Source organism: Astyanax mexicanus, chromosome 2, assembly GCF_023375975.1.
Source record: "Astyanax mexicanus isolate ESR-SI-001 chromosome 2, AstMex3_surface, whole genome shotgun sequence".
Taxonomy (NCBI): Eukaryota; Metazoa; Chordata; class Actinopteri; order Characiformes; family Acestrorhamphidae; genus Astyanax; species Astyanax mexicanus.
This window is the reverse complement of record NC_064409.1, coordinates 21,222,794-21,242,500: the sequence shown is the minus strand read 5'-3', so window position 1 is coordinate 21,242,500 and position 19,707 is coordinate 21,222,794. Positions and strand designations below refer to the sequence as shown.

The 19,707-nt window shown below is 38.0% G+C and overlaps 1 protein-coding gene across 3 annotated transcripts in view; it reads right to left on the bottom strand.

Annotated features, from left to right (window-relative positions):
• gata3 (GATA binding protein 3) overlaps positions 1–17,101 on the bottom strand; it is a 22,757-nt gene extending 5,656 nt beyond the window's left edge. The window contains exons 1-5 of one of the 3 annotated variants that reach the window (XM_007234986.4): positions 16,931–17,101; positions 9,302–9,737; positions 6,352–6,897; positions 3,657–3,802; positions 435–560 (exon numbers count right to left, since the gene is read on the bottom strand). In XM_007234986.4, coding sequence (XP_007235048.2) covers positions 435–560; positions 3,657–3,802; positions 6,352–6,897; positions 9,302–9,521 — 1,038 coding nt within the window. In that variant the 5' untranslated portion in view covers positions 9,522–9,737; positions 16,931–17,101. Of the gene's footprint in view, positions 1–434; positions 561–3,656; positions 3,803–6,351; positions 6,898–9,301; positions 10,198–16,930 lie in introns of those variants that run through there. The other 2 variants (XM_007234988.4, XM_007234987.4) reach the window with 2 other exon arrangements.
• Between the last annotated feature and the right edge of the window lie 2,606 nt (positions 17,102–19,707).

The following is a 19,707-nucleotide window of genomic DNA, read 5'->3' as shown; positions in this document are numbered from 1 at the left end:
GAAGGAAGTTAGGAAAAAATATATAAGAGAAAGAGAAAGTCATGGACAGAGAAAGGGTAAAAAAAGAAGAAGAAAATGTATAAAAAAAGAAAGAATGGAAGTATGCAAGGTAAAATAAGGAAAAAATGAAGGAAGGAAGGTAGGAAGGAAGGAAGGAAGGAAGGAAGGAAGGAAGGAAGGAAGGAAGGAAAGAAGGAAGGAAGGAAGGAAGGAAGGAAGGAAGGAAGGAACGAAGGAAGGAAGGAAAATGAAAAAAAAACAACCACAAAGAAATAAGAAAGAAAAGGTCAGAAGCAAGAAAGAAAAATAAAAAAGAACTACACAAAGAAAGACAGAATGAAGGAACAAAAGACGGAAAATATGGACTGAAAGATAAAGTATAAAGAAAGTGATAAATGATAAAGTGGTTTGTATAGAGGAGTTTGTTAGCTTACATTGTGCAGTTTGTAGTAGAGGCCGCAGGCGTTACACACTGGATCTCCGTTCGCGTTTCTCCTCCACAGTGTCGTGGTGGTCGTTTGACAGTTAGCACATGAAGTACCAGCTCGCCTTGCAGCAGACTGAAAGAGAGAGAGAGAGAGAGAGAGAGAGTCAGCCAAAGCCTCTTTTATTATCTGCTCCAGTGTCTGAATATCAAACCCTTCCAGTGCTGAATTAACACCCAAAATAACTGCAAATGCTGAATTCATTCCTCCACTGTAAAATTGACATTGACAGTGAAAAATTAAAACATACTAATTTTGAGTTTCATTACCTACAGTATTATTTTACATGAGTGGTAATTAAAGCAAAACACCTAATGCTAAATAATAGAGAGTTCACTTGTCTCTCAAAGTGTTAATGAACCCATACAGTGTTTGAATAATCTATAGTCTTGAAATAAATACACCTGCAATGCTGAACAATATCCCTGACAACTGAATTAATACCCACAGTGTTGAGAAAACACCTGCAGTGCTGACATAAAACACATGCAATTGCAGTGCTGAATTTAAAGCTTTAAAGTTGAATTCAGACCTTTAGTATTGGATGATTACAACATCTACAATGCGATGTAACACAAATGATAAAGAAAACAAATTGTATCATGTATAATTATGATCTAAACCCAAAGTTTTTAATAAAAACATCTATTGTTTAACTGAGTGTTGAATGAAAAATCTCTGTTGTTTTAACTAATGATCACTAATGATAATTAAATAATGATAATGGTGTTTAATCTGGGTGTAGAGTGGAAGGTTGTATTTTCCCATAGCATTGGAAAAGAACAACCTACAGTGTTGACAATTGGGTTGCAAATTAAACATCTATATCTAATGTTGTTTTTTATTGGGGGCAACAGTGTTAAACTAAAACCCTGAGTATAAAAAAAAACACAGCAGTGCTAAAATTTAACACATGCTCATACAGGGTTGAATTTATTGCTGAAGAGTTAAAAGAACAATACCAATACCAATACCAATTTAATACCAATAATAATAATAAAAACTAAAACGATGAGGTGTTTAATTAGGTCGTATAGTTATGAGTTAAAACCTATTTTATTTAATTAAAAAACAGAAAACATTCAGTGTTGAATTGTAACATTTAGTGTTTAAATTGCATACAACCAATAGTAATGGATTATAACACCTTGATTGGTGACTGATTGCAAATTAAAACACCCACAATATGATTTAACACATATAGTAATGCAAACAGTTTGAATCTAGTTCTCTAGGATCAAATACACACATTATAACGGCAATCTTGAACGTATATGTCTTTAACGCTACTGCACTGTAGATGTTATTTTAGCGTGTAGAAGGAAAACGTAGAAAAGAAAAATATATATCACCGTGACGCGCGCGCCCGTTTGTAATGTAAATATTATCATAAGGACATAAAAGTGACGCTTCCATAGAGAGCCATTAGGGCTGATGAAATGAACATTTTCCTTAAGCCGGCGTGTCTGCGGCTGTTTAAACAGTTTATTCAATTAGACCAAGCCCAAATTTCACTGTGCGCGGTGCCTGTTAAAAAGACGTTACATGATAGCCTAAATCGTGCATTAAAAATATTAAAATTAGAATTAAAATATTCTATCTTAAAATAAAAACATCTGCTAAATAATTAGAAACAAAGATATAGCGCAACACAGTAATACTAATGTAAAACGTAAGAAATAAACAAATGCGTTAAAATTAGCGTTAATCAGTGCAGAGGCCACGCTATAAAAGGCTGTAGTTGGTTGTAATGGACTGGAAAAGAAAAGAGAACTAAAGAAAAAAATGAGCAAATTCGTGAAATTACCAAACGAATTTGTGTTAAATTTGTGCATAGTTGTGTCTAAGCCCTATTAGCTGTGAGAGGTGTTTATTGATATTGATTGGTGCTGAAAGTGAAGCTGATCAGACTTGGCTTGAAGCTTCCATCTGTCACAACTAATCGATTTCTCACTGAGAGAAACGCGCGAGGAGGTGGAAAAATTGATAGTCGATAATTGGAAACGAGGTTTGTTGTGGGTTTTTAGAGTGTTTGTCGCTGCTTTGTTGAAAAATCTTGTCCAATATTAATCTTTAAAATATGTGTCAAAATGGGAATTATATTCTTTCTTTTTCTCGCGTAATTCTCTCTTTCTCTTTCTCAGTGTCTATCCTAATGACGAAGAACAATCTCGTGCCGTGTCGTGACTTCTGCCCTCCTCCTCCTTCTCCTCCACTCCTCTCCTTTATGTTTAGTCTTTTCGGGGTGGGGGCGGTGTTAGGGGGTGTTTGGGGGGGTTATCAGCAGCGGTCAGATATCCGGCACGCAGGCCTTTTCCTGCCAGCACGGGTTTATACATTAGCGAGAGAAAGAGAAAGAGAGAGAGAGAGAGAGAGAGAGAGAGAGAGAGAGAGAGAGAGAGAGAGACCTACGCGCATTGTGTGAGTTTTAACAGCAGCTTCAGTCGGTTTAAGTGTGAGTTTGACACACAAGGGCTTTAATTAAACAGAGCAACACACTCCGACACACACTCACTTTCACCTATACCCGAGCCGGATTTAGCAAAATAGTTTAACAGCCAGAAAAAAATTAACATTGCAGAAAAACGTAATAATAATAATAATAATAATAATAATAATAATAATAATAATAATAATAATAATAATAATAATAATAATACATAAATATAAAAAAGTTAAATAACAGCTGCAGTGTTTAATTAAAAAAAAAGTTATTCATTATATTTTCTTAGTAGCTTTAGTAGTAGCATTATTGGTAGTAGTAGTAGTAGTAGTGTTATAATTCTTATCATCAATGTAATAAAATAAAACAAAATAATATTTGTGTTATTACAGAACTGTTATTGTTAATGTACAGTTAATGGTATAGTATTCAACAAAAATGCACTTAAAGTGGCACTAATAAATATTAAAATGTGATTTTAGTAGACTGTATATTTCTAGAGTGTAGCTGAGTGATATGTGTGATAAGTGAATAGACTGGGCACGTGGGCTGGGTGGGATTGTGCGCGTGCGAGGTTGTGTATGCAGTGCAGGATAATATGTGTGATGACAGACAGAGACCGACAGAGAGAATGAGAGAGAGAGAGAGAGAGAGAGAGAGAGAGAGAGAGAGAGAGAGAGAGAGAGAGAGATGTATGGGAGTATGGAGAGTATGGGAGCTGTCCATACCAGCCTCCTCTTGGGTTTGATGAGAGGTCTGTTCTGGCCGTTCATTTTGTGGTACAGTCCGCACGCGTTGCAGAGGTAATGTCCGGTCCCGTCGCGCCTCCATAGCGGAGTGGAGGTAGCCCCGCAGTTTACACACTCCCTGCCCTCTGCACACACAAAACACACACACATGTAAAATCGGTTCTGTACCACCTACACACACGCATATCTAACATACACACGCATATTATAATATATATGCGCATATACCTCATTCTAGATCAGTACAGTACAGTATTGGTCAACTACAACACCAACAAATTACAGCATATAGTTTAAGCGTTCAAAAATGCGTACAACAATACTACTACTACTACAACTAATAATAATAATAATAATAATAATAATAATAATAATAATAATAGTTGAGTGTGATGATATTCATTGACAATGGCAATCTCAACATGACATCATTGTACAAGAGCATTCGCTTATCGTGCGTGCGCAAACACAAATACAAACAACAGGCAAGTATTATAAATGTCATTATAACAGCACGAGGCTTAAATAAGTGAAATAACGTTTTGCTCGCCCCCGTTCATTTCTAAAAACTCTTTTGTAAAACATTTCTAACACGCACACACAAACACAGTAATCAAACTATTTATTTTAATTTTATTTCCACACGAGAACAACCTCCCAGTTAATCATGTTATATACTAGATATTTATACCAAAAACAATAACGGGCCTAATAATAATAATAATAATAATAATAATAATAATAATAATAATAATAATAAAAATGTTGTGTATTAAACGTGTTTATTTTAACCAATCTATTCAACCCTCACTAAATCTTTTCACGCGCGTGCACGTCCGCCTCTATACAGGTGTATAGAACTACACTAAATTAAACCAAGAGGCAAGAGCTAGAGCGTGTGTGTGAGCGCGCCGCCTGATCGCAGACCTGCCCCACCTACCCCATCCCATCGTCAGCGGAGCGCAAGTACACATACACACATATACACACACGCTCGCTATACTGCTAGCACCACGCTACTACTGCACTGCGCTAAACTATACTTAAGGGAGAAAAAGGCTGAACCTGCACACGCTAGTGCCGCTCTTGTGCGCGCGCACATAAACGCATACACACATCCAGTGGAAACAGCAGCGGCTGCCACATCCACCCCACCTTTTTTTCTTCATCATTTGCTCTTCCTTCTTTCCGTTTATTTATTTATTTATTTATATTTAGTTTTGCGTTTTTGTTGCGTTTCTTTTTTTGACATCGTCAGCAGCTCCTGAAATAATCCCAAAAGCATTGCACACAAAATACACGAGGCAGATATTGAGTCCATATAATAATAATAATAATAATAATAATAATAATAATAATAATAATAATAATAATAATAATAATAATAATAATAATAATAATAATAATTAAATTCCGTCTGCTAATCGCTTCCATTAATAGTGAGCCGGAGAGCGTGCGCAGGCCCTTTATATAATAATCGCGCTCTAATCGCATTTCAGAGGCGAGAATAAATCTGGTTTTGTTGCAGAATGATGACCTTTTTGGAGCTGCTGTTTGGACAGCGCTGAGCCGGGTTCATTATTATTGTCCCCCTTTCCACCCTCCCTATCCCACCCCACCCCAGTCCCCCTGTCCGGGGCATCCGGACACACCATCAGAAAGTCAACAGCGCGACTGTGGCGTGCAGCAGGCTGAGCATAATTGGATTAGCTTAAACATATAAAACGCTGGAGAGAGCGGAGAGAAAACGCGGCAGCCGGATAAAATAATGCAAATAATAATAAAATAATAAAGCCTCTCTGCGCCCGGACGCATCGGAAAAGATTTGGCCGGCGTGTTTAGCCAACTAAGGCGTGCGTAAATAACGTTTACGCGCATTGATACGACCTCTGCTGTGAGTTATCTTCGCACCATCAGAGATACAAAGCAGAATGAAGATAGGGCTCATGCTTAAAACGGTACGAGAATAAATCTGTGCTCCTGTCTCCTCGTTTAGTGTTGAATGCGTTTCAATTGTGGTTTAAAAGCATTGGTTATGACGGCAACTCAGACATGTAAACAAATAATTGGTTGTGTTATATTTTGATTATGCTGCAACCATTATTATTATTAGGCCCATTACCAATTGTACTTGGTGTCACTGATGTCCTGATGTAACGATCATTCTCATGACCTTTGTGGTGCATGCAGTGCAGGCTGGCTCTGTCTGACATGGATAATCCAAAAGCAACACTGTCCTTTGGTGGCTTTTTGAGGAGTGGACTGAGAGCCAGGTTTTGAGAGCCAGGCTTTTGGATAAAGCAATGGCCTGAGAAAAGCCCTGTCCTGGGAGGTTGTTTTGAGAGGAAAACGAGCAGTGCACAACGAAAAGTCCTGAGTATTTTTCCCTAAAATTCCAAAATAAAAGACTATTGTTAAATCTTTTTAGGTTACACAGCAAAATACCCAGTGTTAAAGAAACAACCTGCACTGTGTGTTAAGTACAACCATTAATCGTTTAGCCAGTTAACCTTCAGATTTCCCACAAATTTGGAAGTGTTTGGAATTATAAGTCTGGGGACATTCATGGACCTCCTTGAAGGTTAAGGGGTTAACCGATAGTAGGTGTCCCTTCAACCCTGGGTGTTTTATGTGGGGTAAAATTAAAAAGGGTAACAATAAAGCGCACGCCTACCTGAACAGGACCTCGTTTTTGGTCTTGTTTTGGAACCATAACTAGAAGAGGACCCACCTATGAGGCTACTTGGTGGGAAGATGCCCGGCCCGTAATCGGACACATAAGAAGGGTAAGTGGCGATGGGGTGGTGGGCTGCAGATGCCCCTGCGCCGATGCTGGCCATGCTCCGGCTATGGGCCGGGTCCAGCTTCATGCTCTCGGGCAGCTGGTACTTAATGCACTCTTTGTCCTCTGGTCGTACCACGGACGAGCCAGAGCCCGGGGTAGAAATGGCCGGGTCCGGGGACACGTCCTTTGGTGGGGTTGGGGGGAAGGTGAATAGGTGCGGGCTGGCATGTCCAGCTGACAGTGAGGACGAAGAGGAGGAGGAGGAGGACACTGGAGGGTAGACTGACAGTGTTCCTGGAGAGCCATGGTGGTGCAGAGGGGTCTTAGGGAAGGGCCCCATCCACGGCGAGGCGCTGTGGTGTGGGCCGATGCCTTTGCTGCCATCCAGCCATGGCAGGGAACTGTGCAGCAAGGATGGACGACACACCTGACTACCTGAGGAGGAAAAACCATGCAAACACAGAGGAGGGGGAGGAGAAAAGATGGTTAGAGAAGCAATGTCACACTATAGAACAAAAATACTTTTATAGCTTAAAAACGAACATGCATAATCAAGTCATTTGTGATGGCATTAATGCAACCAAGGGGTGACAATAGTCAACTAATCTCTGTATGAACACATACAACTTCAACAAAATATCTGGTAGATAGCAAATCTCAAATACAAGTCAACACAATGTCAACAGTGTGACTTTTGGTGAATAATCATGCCTGCAATACCAACACTGGCACTGACAGTTAAAGCACTAGAAAGCTCTTTGGTATTATTTCATGTTTTTGCAGTAACAACCAAATCAATTCCTCTCCCAAACATAAGATGACCTCCAGATGTTTGTCTGCGACCAATATATGCTAATATATTTTTTTCCTGCTGTAATTATTTATTGGAATTTTTTTTAACTCAATTACTGGTGTAAAAGTCCACTCTTTTCTGCTATTATTATTTATTCCAAAATTGTACAGCATTGACTTGTTACCGGACTCAATTCTCTTGGAGAACCTGAACCTTCTCAGGTTTGCTTTGCATGTGAAAAAAAGAAAAATCTGACTATAAAAGGGTACATTGTGAAACTGCACGTTGGGCCTACAGTAATTACACCAAGAGACCTCACAATGAATTCACAGTTAATGCACTGACTGACTTTCACTGTCGTTGTCACCACTCCACCACTCTCGATACCCCAGATACCCTAAATTACCATCGCCCCCCCCCCATCCTTTCTCAGTATCTGTTCCATCTGCGAGTAATTTCTGAAGGTACTGAGATGTTCGAGAGCGAAAGAAACAAGAGAAAAGCCTCAACTGAGAAACAAGGTCACGCTTTCCCCAGGAAGTCACGGGCAGTAAATTAGACCATTAGCTCCTGCAATGCTTTATTTAATTCTCTCTCATCAAAGACCTTTATATTATTTTGAGTCGTTTAGAATAATTTATAAAGTCTTCGTAGGAAGCTTAGGTCAGATCGGATACGCCGTGAAGCTAAAGAGTACCGTCAATTAAAAAGAACAAATTATTTACAAAAATATTTTATTATATTTTATTAGGTCCTGATAATTTATACCACCTACTACAGATCATTAAGATAATTATATTAATATATATTGACTGTTAAAAAAAAACAGCATCTTATTTTTTTCACTCGTTTTCAGCTGAAGGCCTAGTAAATTGAAGCGCCTTTCTTGATTCAGATACGCGAGCCCCTAACAAAGCAAAGCAACTCAAAAATGCTAGAAAGATGTGAAACCGATGACACACCAATGCTTCAAAGGTTAAAACACGTACAAAAAACACCTTTCTGTCAAAAAAAAAACAGTTGCATTTTTGATATGACTGCTACATTGCTTTCCAAGGAAACATAGTTTTGTTAATTGTAGTTATTTTTAAAGCCAATACCAAGAACAAACCAACTCTCCGTATGAATTGTGATAAAATACATGTATAAAAAAATAATAAAAATTAATGTGTTTATACGGCTTTTTTTAATAAAAGAAGTAGGCTGTTTCAGTGAAATGCGTGTTTGATGAGAGCAATTTAAATAAAATTATACTGTTTAATCTTGGGGAGATGTCAAAACAGAACCACGTTGTTGGGGAATTATTTAATATTTATAGGCCTTGTGTAATTATTAAATTATATAAGAGACCACCAGCAAGCCAGAACATTATTTTGTATAGTTCAAAATGTATACTTAAAAACGTGTTAACATTTTGAGTAAAAAAAAAATTAGATTGACTCTAAATGTTAATTCAGTCTTTAAATAATTATAGAATTGTTTTCAAAAACATTTATTAAATATCTTGTTGCACTTTTAGCAAATGTCAATTTATATTAGGCCTAATACACGCAACAACTGAGCAAACATAACTTAAAAGTGTGCATACTAGGACGTTAGTATAAAAGCTTTGTACAATAAAGCATGTTTAAAATGGTAAATAACCTTTGATTACATCGCGGTAAAAAAGGATTATCTTTAAACCTGCTCGGAGGCCATGTAACGCGTTTGGATGCAAGCTGCAAAATTAACTTTATTCGTAGTTGTGCAAAAATAATGTTAAAATACAATTTAACGCATCTAAGTGTGTCTTATCTTGGAGGTAAATGAGGTTTGTTAGAGATATGTGCTCAAATGAGTGTAGATCAGTGGCGTAACTTCGGCAAGAATCGTACGTACCTAAGACGCTGAACCGTAGGCCATGTTAACTGTGTTTTATGAGTTAGACGCAAATGGACGAAAAACTGTGCACGAATGTAGTAGTAGAATGTAGTCCAAATTGTGTTTTTAAATGTGTTTTTATGTGTTGTATTAAATGTTTTAGATATTATAAAAAAGGACACTTACTGTGAGGAGGTGGGTACCTCTGTATGGCCCGGTTCCCGTAGTACGGGTGGTTGCCCTGTCCGTCAATATTAAACAATACATCCATGTCATCTGGAAGCGGGTACTGCGATGGGTCCATGTAGGAGTGTCCCAGTCCGGGGTGATGTGACTCGGGGTGATTCCCGTTGATGACCGGGTGGTGGTGGCTCATCCAACGAGGCTGTTCCGCACCCACGTCCATCTTTCTCTCTTTATGTCTGTCTCTCTCTGTCTCTTTTTAAGTCTCTCAATCAAACGTTCATGCACTCAGGCCTTTTTCGCACCAAACACGCGCTAATAAAATATTAGCGGTGATATTAGCAATAAGAAGAGGTCCTTTGTGCTTCCTCGGGCTGTTTGCTGGCTGCTTGCGGGTTAATCCACACGGCTCTTCAAAGCTCGCATCGCTTCCGATCACCTGCAAAACGGGAGAAGAAACAGTTTGTGTGTGTTTTTTTTTTCTTCTTTTTTAACTTCTCAGTTCCGTCCTTTTCTCGTGCTCGGGTGTCGTCTTTCTTTTAGTTGTCATTGGAGGAAAATAATCGCCCGCTTATTTGCGGAAAATAATAAATAAAACGCGGAGTATCTATTATATAAATATACACAAGCAATATGTGTATAAAAATGAATATATAAAAAAACGATAATAAGTCCAAAGCAGCGCGCGATTCTTTGCCTTGTTGTTTTTTGTTGTTGTTGTTGTTTGTTGTATTTTTTGTCTCGTGCGAAGCTCAACAAGTCCCGAGCCCCGTTTGGAGCTGCTGGCGTTCAGCGCAACTTTTAACTCTCTGATCAAATCTGGGTTTTAGCGCGGAGCTCAACCTCTCCTCCACTCCCTCATTTCCCTCCTCCCTCTCTTCCTCCCGCCCTCCTCCCTCTCTCTCTTTCTCTCTCACTCACCCACTCGCTCGTTCTCCCTCTCTCTGTTTTTTTTTTTTTTACAGTGAAGGCATTCTTTCAGGATGGCGCCAGGCAGCTCAATGCTCGCAGACAGCTGTGGCGCGACGCAACTTAAGGAGGGTCTTACACACACACACACACACACACACATATACACACTCTCTCTCTCTCTCCCTGTCCCTCTCTCGCTCTGTGTCATCAGCAGGGGGAGGGACCACGACGCTCGGCCTAATTGAATAAAGTGGGCCGGGGAAAAATGACCAAGCGAAGGGGGTCTTCCTTTCATTCACACAAGACACACACACACGCGTTTATAAACACACACACACATATTGCAATTAATTTATCTGTGTGTGAACAAAACATTTAAATATGTAGTAATAATATATATGACATCCAAAACTACTAAAAACAAATGGTCTATCCACTCTGACTCAGTTATATACACACGCATATATATATATATATATATATATATATATATATATATATATATATATATATATATATATATATATATATATATATATATACAAATATAATATACAAATTGTCTATAACATAAAAACGGTCAGTCAAGTTTGTATAAACGTTTTAACTGGCACTGTAACAAACACATTGTTTTGATTTTCATTTACCACCCATTGCGTTTGAGGAACGTAATAATCCCCTTACAGTTAATATTTTTGTTATTCTGCTGATATTCTAGAATCTTTGAAAAGATTATTATTTATAATTATACTTAGTTTGTTACTTATTTCTTTTACCTGCTGTGCTATCCGCTTTTGCTGTTATAACAATACTACTAAAGGATAATTTATCTAATAATCAACAATATAAACTCGTTCTGCTTACATTAAACAGATTTTTAAAAAACACTGCGGGCCCGAGGAGCTGGCGCTACGAGGCTTTGAGGCTCTACTGACCTGTTGCCACGATGCGTGTGTGTGTTTGTGTATAGGTGTGTGAGTGTGTGTGTCAGTGTGTAACAGCGGCAACTCTCTTTAAATTGTGACAGTGCGTCCTCTCGCGGTGACACGCGTGTGTGTTTTTTTATTTATTTATTTTTTCGAATGTTTTTTCTTTGTGCTCGCGCCGTGCTGCAGCGCGCCCCTCGCCCTACTCTTCATCATTCGCCTCTTCAACATTATTGCCTTCATCTTCATCAACATCATTCACAGGCCAAGGCTGTATAAATGCACTGTGGCCAGCGCGAGATGTGAGAAAGAAGAAGACGATGGTGATGATGTCGATAATGGTAATGTTGATAATGATGACGATAATGATGATGATGATGAGGATGATGATGATGATGATGATGAAGAAGAAGAATTAGCGTGATGAAGATTGATAAGAAAATCTCGTATAGGAAGAAAAGAAAGATAAGGATGGTGCTGACGATAATAATGAAGATATGTAACATATAAAAAGAACAGAAAGGTTGTATTGATGAGTAATAGGATGGAATCGCTATGAAGGTTATTCTTAATACCGATTCTAATAATAATAATAATAATAATAATAATAATAATAATAATAATAATAATACTATTAAGAAGAAGAAGAAGAAGAAGAAGAAGAAGAAGAAGAAGAAGAAGAAGAAGAAGAAGAATCTGTTACTAGACTATGTAATGAGTGGCGTGATTAGGTGAAGGGGGCGGGGGTGGTCGTTTGGCTCGTGAAGGGGGTGTATCTGGTGTCTTAATACCCTGGTTTGGCTGCAGAGTCCACGCAGATTGATACAATGGAACTAAAGAACACGCGCGCGCTCTTGCTGGCTTTTCGTGACGTCACTGCCCAGTAAACAGGCAGGAAATGAGTTTTTTTGGTAAAGCGCGAGGAGGAGGAAGCAGTGAAGAAGCTTTCGCTTCTATTTGCTAGTCTTATCATTATTTTTCGTATTATTAATATCTGAATTATTAGCTTTATTATTGTTAATATCGTATTAACATGTTTTCTTGTTTTGAAGCCTCATATAATAAAAACACACGGGCAAATAAAAACAAACTCGCGCGGACGTCTGAAATGTGCGCCCACAGATGTGTGTTTGGATGAGAGAAATAGAAATTGCTGATTAGATGGAAGGTTTTAACACACACATGCGACATGCGCGCGAATGAGAGTTAAACCTTCCACCTAATCAGCAGATGACATTATATATATATATATATATATATATATATATATATATATATATATATATATATATATATATATATATATATATATATATATATATATATTATACACACACTGCATAGTAGAAAATGCCTATCTCTGGTTGTGCACGCGATGTGTTTGTGTGTCTGTAAGATGTAAGATGGGGTAAGATAATATGAGTTATTACGGTGTAAGTCAGTGCAGATTAAAATCACACTGCTGCGTTGCCAGTGTGTGAAGATGGTGTTGATAAAATCAACTGGTTCATTATTATTACTACTACTACTATCATTAGTGACACGTTTTAATATGCACTTTTATTTTTTATGTTTTTTTTATTCGTTTTTACAAAACAAAAAACAACCATATACAAAAACCCATATACAAAAAAGTATGCACAATAGAATCATAAAATAAGAAAAAATAAGAACCGAAAAAATACATAAACAAAAAGGCCTATAGTAATTAACCTAACCACTAAAAATAAATAAAATAAATATACAAGCGCGCGCTTCAGGCACTGCACCATATAATACGCAATTAGTAGGCCCCAGTGTGAGGACAGGGGATTAAAACGGGCACAAGAACAAACACCTTGCACACTCTCATCCTCAGAGCAGCACGCTGGCTTTTGTTTAGCCAAAAGAAATATTTTAACTAATATTCTGATTTTATTTTTACTTGTATACTGAGTAATTACGTCACACAATACCACAGATATAAGCAAACGAAATATCTGAACGTTAAAATGACAATATGTATGTTATTAACACTAGTAGCAGCCAAATCGCCACGTTCACCGAAGAAAACAAAATAACTTACACTTACTACCACAACAATAACAATACAAATAATGATAATAACAATTATTATAACAATTTTACTACTCCTAAAAACCAAATAAGGATAATAACAACCCGTTCTCTCCCAAAGCTCATTCATTCCACCTCCAGTATTTTTTGTACAAAATGCAGGTAATAATATTACCACTAACGTTAAACTAATAATAAGAATAAAGACGTGTGCACGTTCAAGACAAGTCACCCAAAGCTTTTGCATTTCAATAACTCAGACACAACCAATCAAAAACAAAATAGCTACATCTACAACAGCAATATTAATAACAATGCAACTAAAATTATAACAATACAAAAAACTAACAATAGTTAATAATAATAATAATAATAATAATAATAATAATGAAAACAAAACAGTGTGCACAAAGGACGTTCAGAGACTTTTATCCAAGCTCCTCCACTTTTGCGCCTCAAATACACAAAAAGCCACATTTACAGCAAATGCAATAAAATCGTTAATAACAGCACAAAATCGTAAAAACAATAGCAATACTAATAACAGCCAAACAATGATAACAAAAACACCAACGTGTGCACAAAGGACGTTCAAAAGATGTTCACTGAGCCGTTAAAAAAAGAGGGCACGCTATGATTAATCCCGCTCGGTACTTTTTCAGGTCTTTTCAAGAACGAGATTTCTTTTTGAGTGCCTGGTGATATTCGGGCCAGTTCAGATTCTCAGAATCAGTGGAGTAAAATTCAGAAAGCTGCGTCAGACTGAGAAAACCTGTATTTCTAAGAACGACATTGACATTAAAAGGCGACTGATGTTAGAGGAGGGGGTGACGCGCAAGAGCTTCGACCGTAGGTTTGGTTTTTGGTAAATCAGGAAGAAAGGATGAAAAAAGAAAAAAACACATTAAGAACAGCAGCGAGGAGACACGCGGGCCGCATGAAAGACTTTCATCAGCATTGAGATAGGAGCTAAACACATCTGAGATAGGGGCTTACTGCTTCTGAGGTAGGCTACTGCCTCTAAGGTGTGGAGTAAAGGGTTGTACTGTCTCTCCTAATGTTAAAAGAGATACGCCAGGGAGGAAATACAGTTAATGCGGGGCAATAACTAATATATATATATATATATGCCTCTATGGTAAGGGTTTTAAAAAACAATACCTCCGAGACAGGGGTTAAATATACCAATGCCTTTAATGCTGAGAAGAACAAAACCTTTCTTTGTGTCCTTTCGTTGGCATTAAAAATATAATGGCTTTAAGCTACAGGCAAAAACCCACATCATAGACGAATAAGCTAAAGATAAACACAATGGCTATTTGAACTGACAGTGTCTCCATAATATGTGCTAAGATTTCCCAATTCCTTTAATTTAGAGGAAGTGCATCTAAGATTAAAGCTATAAACTTAAGGCAGGATATGTGCTAAATGCTAAGTTTAGATATATGCCTCTAAAAATATGCCACAGGCAGATTAATTGCCTCTAAGGTATGTCTCTAAGAAAGGTAAAGGAGCTAAAGCCCCTTAAAAAAGATAAAGGCCTTTGGGGCAGTGCCTTTAAGGTAAACAATAAATGCCTCTGAAATAGAGGCAAACGCTTTTGAAACTAAAACCATCTTTCATAAAAGGCTAAATATCCACTAAATGGCTCCAAAGTATGGGCCAATAGTGCCTGTAATACAGGTCTAAAAACATTGCCTCTAAGGTAGGTCCCAAAGCTCAATTTGTTAATGTTAAGGGTAAAAAAAACCAATGACTATAATCCTGATATTTAAAAATCCTAATGCCTTTAAGATAAGGACTAAAAAAAATGGCTCTAATGTAAGGGCCAAAATCCTATGTTAACAAGGCTAAAAAACAAATGTCACTAATGCATATTTTAAGGATAGCTAGGTGTAAAAAAATGGTTTGTACTACAAAACCCATTGCCTCTAAAATAGGGGCAAAATACCAATGGCTACAAGGTAGAGGCTAAAAACACGTTGCCTCTAAGGCAGGGTCTGAAATATAATGTCTCCAAGGTAGGGGCTAAAAGACCCAGTGCCTTTTAAGATAGGGGCTAAAAAAACAATATGCCCTTAAGGTATAGGCTAAAAAACTCAATGCATGTAAGGATGGAGTAAAAAATGAATCTAAGGTTGAGGTTAAAATAGCCAAAGGTTAAGATAGGGACTCAAAAAACGATGCTCTCACGAAAGAGGCTAAAACCCAGTGCCACCAAAGTTGGGGCTGTTAAAGGTAGGGAGTTAAAGACTCAATGACATGTTGAGGATGGTTAAGTGTAAAAGTGAAATGTCTTAAGCAAAAGACTGTACCATAGAGCTAATACCTATTTCTTCCATTTACATTCAAATGTGTAGCTAAAAACACAATGCATCTTTACATAGAGCTGAAAAACAGTGCAACAAAAATACAGGGCTAAAACAATTCTTCTTAGGTTGGGGCTAAAAACACGCTTTTAAAGGGCTAAAAACAATGACAAGTAATGCAGCTAAGCCAAATCCTGATAATGGTATGTATACACTGTAAGGCAATGGAGGCAAATCGATGCCAATTTCTTCAATCTGAAGGCCTGTTTGACCTCTTTACCTGCCTGAATGTTCCTTTCCGGGGCAAACAAAGAAAGGTACGCGCAATGGTGAAAAAAGAAGTGTGAGTCAGTTTTATTTTCTGTGTATCTCTATTTTCATTTTACAATTACTATATATCGGGTTTTGTTGACGTTTAGTGAGCAAGGCTGAGGATGTTTGATCTTCAATAGTGATTTGGAGGCCTTTGTATGAAACAACAGTGTTTTCAGTTGTGCGCAAATACATGAACGAATACACACATGCAAGAGGCATTGATGTCTCCTTGGTGTATTCTCATCATCTCTCGATGTCAGAACCTCTCTCTCTCACACACACACACACAGAAACACACACACACACACACAGGTACAGGTGACACCCTAGCGCCTGGTTTTCCTAATCAGATCAATTTCACGGGTTATGGTAGAGGCTGGGGGGGGGGGGGGGTATAAAGGGTAATAGATCATTAAATCCCATCTTCACTCGTGCACCGGGGGCAAAGACTCTAAAATGACTGTACACGAGGCTGCTATTTATAAAATCCAGCACACGCTAAAACGAGCAATTTAAATCTTTAATATCTTCAACCAAAAACACCACCCACACACGAGACCCAATCGATACTACAAAGCTATGAAAATTCACTGTAATGATTATAGAAAATAGAAAAAATAAAAACACAAGTTGTGTAAAACAAAAATCGCGCTGGAGATGCACCATTTTGACCAGTTCGTTGCACTGCTCAGTGCTCAACCCGTGCACTGGGCAGAAACCAGTAGAAGGGAAAAAGAGAGAGAGAACAAGAAAAAGAGCGAGAGAGAGAGAGAGAGAGAGAGAGAGAGAGAGAGGGAGAGAGGAGGGTGCGAGCCTCGTGCTGCTTAGCAAATCGCTGCCCGTGCATTTTTTTTTTGTGTGTGTCCGCTTTAAAAGCGTCATAAAATAGCTATTTAAAATTAGGTAAATCATTAAAAACTCGTCAGATTTTTTTAAAATCTCGCACGAACGAGACACTCGAGAGGACAACAAGAAGAAGCCACAAACGGGAGAGCGCGCGCGCACACACATGCACACATACACTCACACCAAAAATATGCGTTTAAAAAGAGGATAACAACAGAAACGTCAAACAAGCGCGAGGCGGAATAAAGGTGAATGTTAATTGCACTGACCTGAGCGCGATGATGATTATGAGGAAGATGATAAGGTGGACTCGCACGTGAAAAGAAGAAGAAGAAGAAGCCTTGGTGGATGGATGGATTCATGCAGGCGTGCGCGTTCGCGTGAATGAGAATAAGTGTGTGTATGTGTGCGTGTGTGTGTGCTCGTGATGGGTTTTAGATGTGAAGTGACACACAGATCGAGGTGCCGATGGCATTTACAGCGTGCGCGCGCCCGCGAGACAGAGAGAGAAAAGGAGAGAGAGAAATCAGGGTGCTTGCTTCTTCCACACACACACACACATCACACACAAACACACACACAGTTACCGTACTTACTGTACAGTGCGCGCGCGAGCTGTTCCGTGTCGGTGCAGGTTGCAGAGAGAGAAAGAGAAAGAGAGAGAGAAAACAAAACATACACACACACACACATTGGATAAGAGTGTTTTTAAACGCGCGCGCAGAGACTTCGCAGAGCCGCAGGCCGAGCAGATGCAGACTGCAGGTACCATGTGTAGCAGCATTTTTTTTCTCGAGCATCTCTCACCCTCACACATACTCACACTCCTCCACTTTACTCAAATCCCTCCATCCTATTTATCTCTAACGCAACACACACCCATGTTCTTGCTTATTTGTTTGTTTGTTTATTTGTTCTTTTTCCTTTTTTCTCAACCACACAGAGAGCGACGCAGAGGACGGTAAGATGATGCTCGGAGACAGAGGCACGCGAACGAGCGTGTACACGCTAACACACACACACACATAAACACTCTCTCTCTCTCTCTCTCTCTCTCTCTCTCTCTCGATGTATACCCTTTTTTCAGAGCCCCTTACACGTACACATACAATACTGGAGATTGGAGACAAGATTTCCGAACTCATCCGGTAATAAATGTGCAGTTAAGGGTCTTCGGGGCTTTTCTGTTTGCTTCCATAAAAAATGGTTTCGAATGGTGTTTTTCAAAAGGCCTGCTCGGATTAAAGGTTCCTCAAACCGATAGATATATGTAAACGTGGTTCTCCAAAGATTCAAGATGGGTTATTCTATAGAATCGCTCATTAAAAAAAAAAAAAAGAACTCTTGGTTATATTTGTAAATTTGTAAGCGACAATGACATACATCTAGAATCTAAAATAAATTATACAATCTAACCAAGGTATATCAGTGTTGCCATACTGTCCTTGTCATTTTAAAAACACAAATATTTTCAAAATAGCAAAATTACAGAAGCAGAAAAAAACAGAAATAAAGATATTGTTCCAAGGTTTTTTGGAGCATTTCTATTGCTTAATTCATCATGACATTATAATTCCAAAAAAATCAATTGCAAAATTTAGATTATGTGAAAAAAGTAAAATTGAAAAAAAAAAAACAGAAAAATACATTACAATACGATGTCTGATGCCTGATAATAACGATATATAATGTTAAAATCGGTGGGAAAACGAGCCAAACGTGAAAACGATGTTGCTGCTTTGGACTGATCGGCACATTTGAGATGGGAAGAGAGAGAAAGAGAAAAAGAAAGAAAGAGAGAGAGAACGAGAGAGAAGAAGGGAGAGCGCGAGAGAGAACGAGAGAAAACATGACAGATGCCAGTATCTACAGTTGCAGGAGAAATTCAATTAACCTCGTAAATTAGCGATAATTGGCTCAAACGTCAATACGACGAACTTGCGTCAGTTTTAAGCCAAAAAACGCAAAATTATTAATACTAATAAAAACAATTATCCAGATCGTTCAAGAACATGATATGCTAAATGCTTTTATTTATATGTTTGGTTTGGAAGAGAATTAGCACCCCTCCTCTCCCAAAAAAGCACGTGCATATGTTACTTGACGATCTAACGATTTAATAACCTTGGAAATAAAATGCTTAGCTGTTAAAAGATTTTCATATTTTAATAAGCAATCACTACCCAGACAGCCTGCTGATGCTCTTGATAGAATAATAACAACACAAAAAACACAAAAGGGGTCAAATCGAAGCAGATAATTAAGGCACGTAGCAAATGAAATAAATGCAAGATTAAGGGTGGTGGAATTAAGAAAAAAAAGCAGTTCTGAATTAATTAGTTTAATTCTCTGCATTTGGAAGCGTTAAATGTGACTGAAATTATAATTTGATTGTTTATTTATGATTTAATTTCTTATCAATTAGGGAATCTGTGAAGAAAGCAGGAGGCCGTGAAGAGGAGGACAAACGTGAAGACGAAGAAGAACAGTTTTAACGCATTAAAATAAAATAAAAGAAACAGATTTTTTTACATTTCTAAACAGTTTGAAAAAACACGAGGGAAGCAAGAGATTTTGCAAAATAGAAAATACAGAAAACGGTGACGTTAAAAATTTATAACAAACAAATAACATTTTATTTTCTCAACAATTAGAGAATCTAAAAGTGAACCACAAAAGTAAAGTGAGGACTGTGAGGTTAATACAAAGAAATAGCAAAGGTGACTATAATAATATAATAATTGTTAAATAGCGCTACATTTGAGTTCTATTATTGTAATGCTAATAGTAAAAAATATTGATTGATGTACACGTTATTTCTGCTGCAAATCATGTCGGGAGATAGAAGGGGGAGGAATAAAAGGGAAAAAGAAAGAGAGAGAGCGAGAGAGTGAGCCTAAGAGGGAGGGAGAGACAGAGAGAGAGAGAGAGAGAGAGAGAGAGAGAGAGAGAGAGAGAGAGAGAGAGAGAGAGAGAGAGAGAGAAAGAGAGAGACACAGAGAGAGAGAGAGAAACACCTCTGCTCGCTCGCGATCTCCCGTTAAAT